This window comes from Oryzias melastigma, linkage group LG24 (assembly GCF_002922805.2).
Source record: "Oryzias melastigma strain HK-1 linkage group LG24, ASM292280v2, whole genome shotgun sequence".
In the NCBI taxonomy this organism is placed as follows: Eukaryota; Metazoa; Chordata; class Actinopteri; order Beloniformes; family Adrianichthyidae; genus Oryzias; species Oryzias melastigma.
This window is the reverse complement of record NC_050535.1, coordinates 21492145-21499739: the sequence shown is the minus strand read 5'-3', so window position 1 is coordinate 21499739 and position 7595 is coordinate 21492145. Positions and strand designations below refer to the sequence as shown.

Genomic DNA, 7595 nt, shown 5'->3' with positions numbered 1-7595 from the left:
TCTGGCTAGAAATTGTTTCTGGCGCCATCTTGCCATCATATAGTTTTATTTATATAGTATTGTTTAACTTTATGCATGTTTGTGGAATAGCAGTAATAGACACGCTGGAGTCCATTCTTCTGCCACTCCTCTTCTTAATCATGTGTAAGCGCGTCCTCCCACGCTCAGCCGCTAAAGACGCCGTAAGCAGTGGTACGAACGCACACTGGCCGGGGAACAGCCCGGCTGCACGGCTGTACCGCTGGTACCACATGCAGTCACCCGCGGCCCAAATTTTTGTCCAACTCAAAAATTCTTTACGCGTGTAACAGCGGCCAAAATTTGTACCGCGTGTGAGCAACGATTCCACCGCCACATCTCAGCCGCTGCACTGCCAGTCCACTGCTAACAGCGTCTGTACCACGAGGATGACATTTGTTCTGTGCTCCAGCAGTGATATGGGAGTGAAGCCAGTGGGAGCGGACCTGTAGTGAAAATATGTACTTTCCCTGAAACCCTCCAAACATGAACCAAAGAACATATAAAAAAAAGGCTGCAATGAACACAAAAACCATTTGTTTGATCAATTTGGACAAGTGTTTTAATAAACAAACTTGTTCTCAGTCTGATTTATGCAAATAAAAACAGGCTGATAGCGTTAGACGCTTATATATGAAAGTTGAATTATCTATCTATAAACCTTTGGTTTTCTTAAGGATTTATCTCATTCTTCTGTTTTCCGTTTCACACATTTTCCTTGAATTCTAGTTCTTTTCTTCTCTGCTCTCACTGACGTCACCTCTCCCTCTCAGCTCGGTCCTGTCCATCCTCATTACACTTCTTGAATAAAATCCTAAAACAGTGTTTGTGTGTTGGATCGACCCCTCTCATCCACTTGTGATTAACTTGTTGGGATTGTATTTTTCCTGCATCATCTCTGATGGATTTACTGGAGATGTTATTAGTGCTGCAGAACAAGACGTCGCCTGACAGACCTGCAGCTGCATGTGTGTCTGCTGCAGGTTCCCTTTGTTTTTCCTGTGGACGCAGTAATCCTGTTAATTTGTCTCCTCCTTCTTGGTGGTGTTCTCAGCGTTTCTTTCCCTCAGCATTAATCTCTTGTTTGGTTTGCATCCTCTGAAGCTGCCTTCAAACAGGCTTTTTCCCCTCCTGCTTGTATAAATAGACCCGAGCACTGTCAGGCGTTTACCCTCTTTGATATACTTGCAGCAGGGCTTTATCAGCCTGATGAGACTCGGAGGAACAGGCAGCTGATTTAAATTCATTCTTTACAGCGCCGCGCTGACAGCTTCAGATTGGCAGCATAAGGATGTTTCAGTGGCAGCAACCTGTTAATGTGAAGCCGTCTACCTGTGAAACCCACACAGACGCTCGGAAGAAAACTGATGTTTTAAACCCGTTTTTACCGTAACAAATATGGAAATTTACCTGAATTGTATTTGAAAAAGTCAAACGGATCTCCAAATCAAACGCTGTGAGGAAACAATCAAAGTTAGAACTGATGCTGCAGCTGCTGTTACAATGCTCATTATTTAAAACAAAACTGAAAATATTTAAAGTTTTTGACTAATTTGTGGCCATTTTAAATCAAACAAGGTTGTGTCAGAATTCCTTCAATTATCACTAAATTAGTGCTCTATTTTTTAGCTTTTGTCTTTTTTTTCAGGCTGTTGACATCTACCATTCCAAAATCCAGAAGCCTTTAAAAAAACAAGATTGATGAATATAGACCACCATTTTAACTGTAATTCATTATATTATGCTGTATTCTAACTGCTTTTGCTGCTCTTTTAACTTCTCTTTTATCGCTTTTGCATTTTTATACTGTATTACTCTTTTACTATTGTATAATTCTGAGTGTTGTTTTGCTATAAGGTGACCTTGAGTTCCTTGAAAGCCGCCCAACAAATAAAATGTATTATTATTATTATTATTTAAAAAAAAATGGAATTTTTAAAATAAATTTTAATCTATTTTTTATAAATCATCATCAAGGCTGATAAAAAGTCTTATGGGTTTTCATTCTGCAATTGGTTGATGTTATAATTAGTGGTTAAAAAAGTCCAAATTATATCCAGATCCAGGGCACTGTACACAGTCAAACATTGGATCGACTGACAAAAACTCCTCTTGAGTTTGATGAAAGGCACAAACAGGTCTTGTTTAAACAGACACAAAGATTCTTCTCCGTGCCTCAACATGTCTCCTCCCACGCCCGACAGTACGTCAGAACTCATTGTCTGCATTAACTCAAGAGGGAAAAACTTAAAAAAAAAAAAGAAAAAGCATCTTCATTCTTTTAGAAATTCTTCCACATGTGTAACTCTTGCAGACTTCTCCTTTCCGGACAGACCAACATGGTCCACCTCATTCAGGACTTATATAACATCCTCCATAGCAACAAAAATGACAAGTAACAAAAATAAGTTCCCCCTTCATAAACAAAAATTTGAACTGATTAACACCATTATTTATTTACTGTAAAATATCACCTATTTATTTCAAATGATTAAAAAACATTTTTTTCTATTGATATAAATTTTTTAACTCAAAATATTTTTATAAACAAAAGTATGAATAAGAGCATTTCACAGCTTTTTTACTGTAAATGACATACAGTAGAATTTCTGTGTCCTGTGTTTCATTTTACAGTAATACAGCTGTAATGTTAATCACAGAACACAAATGCTTTACTGTATTTTAGTTTTTGCAGTTATATTGCTGTAAAATGAAATACAGTTCCTGGCTTCCAGCTGCCAGTAGAAGTACAGTCATTGTACTGTGCTTCCTTTTCCAATAATATGACAGTATTTTCATGTATTTACTGTAAAGAAAGTATGGTAAATAACAATGTATTCTGGTTCACTTATGGGAACTTCTCCAGTTGTCTCGAGTAAAGGTCATCTTCACCTCTGCTCTTAGTTCAGTGCAGCCACTCTTGTTTTAGTCAAGGCCAAGTTCACCCTGAGTGAGTTCTTAGATCAATGCAACACGAGACAGACCATTCTATATTTCACATCACTGAACAGTTTCCAGCAACTTGAATGACATGAACAGATGCACAGTAAAACACTGTACTCTTGACATTGTAGTAAAGACTGTCCAGTTTACAGAAATCCATTACAGTGGAACATTTGTTGTTTATCTATTTTTGAGTAAAACTGCCCTTTAGTTATATGGATACATTTGTATTACTGCTCCGGACGCACTTATTCACAGCATCTTTTTAATAATATCTAACTTTTCAGTTCATAATGATTGTCAAGTAGAATGGGTTTTTAGTTTGTGAATGTAAAATATGGAGAACTGGATGTTCCTCGTTGTTCCCAAAAAGAAAATTGAAGCTGAAAGTCTCAAAACTAAGTTTAAAACAGAATTTCCCTGACTCTTACGGTTCAAGTAATACAAAGCCATCAACACAAGCATCACCAGAAGATGTTTTTTATCAGACTGAAGTCATGAGGAATGGCAGCAGACAGACATTTGTGTCGTAGATGCGCCCTCGTGTCCTCTTTGCGCGCGTGGTGCTGATGCTGCGCGCGCTCCAAAGACTGAGCACCAATCAGAGCGTCTGTCTCCCTCAGTCATCCCTTCCCTCTTCGCAAAGCACTTGTTCCCCTCAGTCCTCAGACCCAGTCCTCCTCCTGCCTCCGCGGAGAAGATGCTGCGGCGCTCCCAGCATCCTCCACGGGGACCCGGGCTGTCACGGATCGACCTCTGAAGCCGTCATGCCGGGGTACCTCAGGCTCCTGTTTGTGCTTCTGTGTTTGCTTCTGATCGGGGAATGCCGGAAACACAGGAGCAGGAAAAAGCGCTGGTCAGCGCCTGCGGAGACCCCAAAACCCGGGAGGTGAGTGTCCCCCCGCGGGATGAATGTCAGAGGAAACTCGAGCACTTTACCACGCAGGACTCAAAGTTGCGTCTTCAACAGACGCGTTTCTTCTTTGGGTGTTTTTATTAAAACACATCATTAGGAACTGTTGCGCTAAAACAGTCGTCTTGATGCTTTTCCTCCTCTGAAATCCTTTTTCACGCTCGCTGCTATTTTGGGGATCCAGTTCCACGAACCAAATCGTGCGTAAAAAGCAGCCAGCGCGCGTGCAGCGCTGCTGCGCCAGCTCCACGCCTCCTGCAGGAGCACGGAAGCAACCAGACATCCAGAATTTCTCAGACGGATTCCACAGCAGGGATTTATCATTTATCAGAATTTATTTTCCTTTTGCATCTATTTGAATTAAGGTGTGCATGTGAAAATGACTTTAGGTGAATATTTAGGTGTGTTTCATGACAAATGCCTTCACCTGCAGCTTCACCAGAGATGCTCTGCCTTTTCGTTCCTCTCACTCATGATTACTCAAAATCAGCATTAAATCTCTAAAATCGTGTTTTTCTCCTCTGAAATGGTGCATCGATGAGGATCCTCTATCTGCTGCTCTGATGGTTTACATTCTGAGCACAGACTCTGGACTTTCTGGAGGGAAAATGTTCATTTTCACGGGCCGTCACACAGCAGGGACATGATGCTGCTGCACAGGTCACCTGGTTTAGTCTCACCTCATCTCTTCCTGTCAGAGTTCTGATGGGAAACGCAACCCACAAGCAGAGGGGAGCAAATCCCTCCACTCCACACTCACTCTCAGAGGTCTTCATCTTTTTTGTTTTTGAAAGTCAGGTCCTCCTTGACTTCCTGTCACTCCATCCCATCTGAGTGCTGGTGAGGTTCATGACTGTCAGTCACATCGGGGATGCAGAGAGGATCTGAGAGATCGTGAGCAGCATGTCAGAAATCACCAACTTTAAAGACAGCGGAGGAAACATTTCATTCTCTGTCAGTCACAGTCGTGTCCAGTTCTCTTATCTAGAATAAATACAGTTAAGGTAATAGAAAAGTAGTAGAAAAGAGACCTTCCTTTAAAATATTAATACAAATGTAACAATTAGCTGATTAATCAATGAACCGATTTGTATTCCTACAATTTTCCGAGATAATTGATCTTGGAAAATACAACATGGATTTAGACACAGTCGGTTTGTTTAACAATAATGTAAAAAAGATCAAATACCATCATAGATGTGATATTTCATTTACACTTGATTATCTTGAGGAAATACACGGAATCTGAAAAACTTCCCCTGCACTGTTCAGTAGCAGCTAATCATCTCAATCCTCAGAACAAAGGAAATGATTGTTTTTGCAAGAATTCCTCATTCTCATTCTTGTTTAACAAACATAATCATCTCCAAACTAGTGAGAGAAGTCACCAATTTTTCTACACACATCCTGATGAAAACTCATGTCTTTAAAGTCCCCCAATGACAGTTTCTTTCAGTTTTAAAAAAAAACCTGTTCCCAGTAGTGTTTTAATTATGATTATGAAGTTTCTAACCAAAATCCCACAAACTATATGTCTTAAAAAGACATTTTTCATGTTGATCTGAAGCCTCTGTTTCCAAAATCTCCTCTGAGAAGGCGTGTCTATTAGCACTGAACTGAGTAGCCCCGCCCCCGATCCCCCCTGTCTGATTATGATAGCTCTGTGTCTCTCTAGCATAAATCTTCACCGCTGCTACATAAAAACATCCATCAGTCTGGGTAATGTCCAGCCGTATGGTTCTGATCCGGATGTCAGCTGGACGAGGAAGTGAAGATCTTCATGGACAGAACTTCCTCCAAAATCCTGATTCTTTCTCCTTCCAGTTCACCAAAGACTCTTTTAGCTAATTCTCCAATGTTTATTGACTGTGATCAATACATTCAATCATTGGTTTCTCAGAGTTCTTGATAAAATAATCAAAGCTAACATCAAAATGCTCTTTCATTGATTTACAATCCTTTCCAACTGCGGTCAAATGAGCCGCCGTTCACATTTCCGTGGTCACATCAAGAAGCTCCGTGGAGTCTGGTGGAGATTTTCCAGCGTTCTCAGTCCTGCTACCGTAAGTATTGGATGAAACTCACACCAAAAATCCAGTGATGCTGATTTGACCACAGAAATGTGAACGGCGGCTCATTTGACTGCAGTCAATGTGAAGATACCATCTTCTCTTCTCCAGAACCTGAACGAGACACACTGCAGTTTCAGCTCCAACATTATTGATTTTCAGCTTAGATAAAACATAAAATTTAATAAAAAAATAGCCTGTTTTCAAAATATGAATTTAGTTCATAACTTTTAAGAGAGGTTTGCATGACTTCCTTTCAAAATAAAAGTGTCATATGGGATCATCTCATGCATCAAATTAATAGTAATGTCAGCGGTGACTTAAAAAAAGTTATTTTTATAATTTGTGGTTTATCTTAGCCTCAAATTCATAAATGTAACAAAATAAAAATAGTAATGCATGAATAAAGTTGACTGTTCTCTGCAGCAGAACACCTCTAATATACATTTTAAATGTTTTATATTTTTTACCACAACATAAATATATGTGATCTTTTTGCCTTTATTATTAACTATTTCATCATGCAGTTTGTTTCTTACACTTCTAATCAATCTACCTTTCTTATATTTCATTTATATTTGTTTAATTTTTGCAGAATTTGTTTTTGAAATTGAAAAAAAAAACATAAAATGAAATGTGTCAGATGAGCAGTCGTTCTGATGGATTCAGGAATGTACACGTCAGCTCCTCACTCACATTTTCTGATGTTTTTTTATTTTAATATTTCCTGAGTTTTAGCACAATAATAACAGAAAGAAATATTAAAATAATAAACAAGTTAAGTTAAACGTGAAAAAATGTCAGAAAAGATTAATTCAGTATTATAAGAACAAACTGGACTTTTTTTTAATTAAAGACTGAAGTGATGATGTTGATGATGATGATGATGATGATGATGATGATGAACTCTTCTCTGTTTTCAGCCCTCTGGCCAAGAAGGTGGCTGATGGCACTAAAAGCAGAAAGCTAAAGACCACCCACCTCCTGCGGGTTGACGAGCACGACTTCACCATGAGGCCGGCTTTTGCAGGTAAGCCCCTTCAGCTGCTGGCGGCCTGCATCCACTCTGAGGAGAGTGGAGGTGCGTTTCCTGACAACACCCACAAGGCTCTTTTTTTAAGCTCACTCGAAAGCAATTTTATTTTCCCAAACTGTCACCTCCTCTGAGCTGCAGGGAGGAACACAGAAAGTGTGCGAGTGAACTGAAACACCTGCTGAAAACAATCCCATCCTTTAGCTGTTCCTGTCTTTTCTAGATATTCTAATCTATAAGTGATAAAGAGTACAATAGTCATTGCATCATTCCGGTATGAAAAAACAAGAAGATAGATAAAGGTCCACATGGGATACTAAACTGTACAACAGTTGATCTCAATCATGTCATCTACTTCACTCTGAGCAAAAGCACACCAGAATATGGAAACATCTACATTATATTAAATGTTTCCAAAGCTGCTTTGTGGTTTTAATGGGAAAAACGCTGTTGCTATGGATCATGTGCAAAATTACTTTCATATGCAGATGTGAGAATGACCACATGTGTTAATGAGACCGCGACGAGCTAAAAAGTGAATGGTTGCTATGGACTCAGATCTTCATGGAAGCGACTATTCTTATCTAAAAATGCCCTCAAAAGTTTGTGAGTGTTCTCT

At 39.4% G+C, this 7595-nt stretch overlaps 1 protein-coding gene across 4 annotated transcripts in view; it reads left to right on the top strand.

Moving 5' to 3' along the window:
• Positions 1 to 3435: 3435 nt before the first annotated feature.
• Positions 3436 to 7595, top strand: part of gabrr2b (gamma-aminobutyric acid type A receptor subunit rho2b) — a 34664-nt gene continuing 30504 nt past the window's right edge. For 2 of the 4 annotated variants that reach the window (XM_024291770.2, XM_024291769.2), the window contains exons 1-2: positions 3436 to 3850; positions 6867 to 6973. In XM_024291770.2, the coding sequence (XP_024147538.2) occupies positions 3495 to 3850; positions 6867 to 6973 (463 nt within the window). In that variant the 5' untranslated portion in view covers positions 3436 to 3494. The remainder of the gene's footprint in view (positions 3851 to 6866; positions 6974 to 7595) is intronic. The other 2 variants (XM_024291768.2, XM_024291767.2) reach the window with 2 other exon arrangements.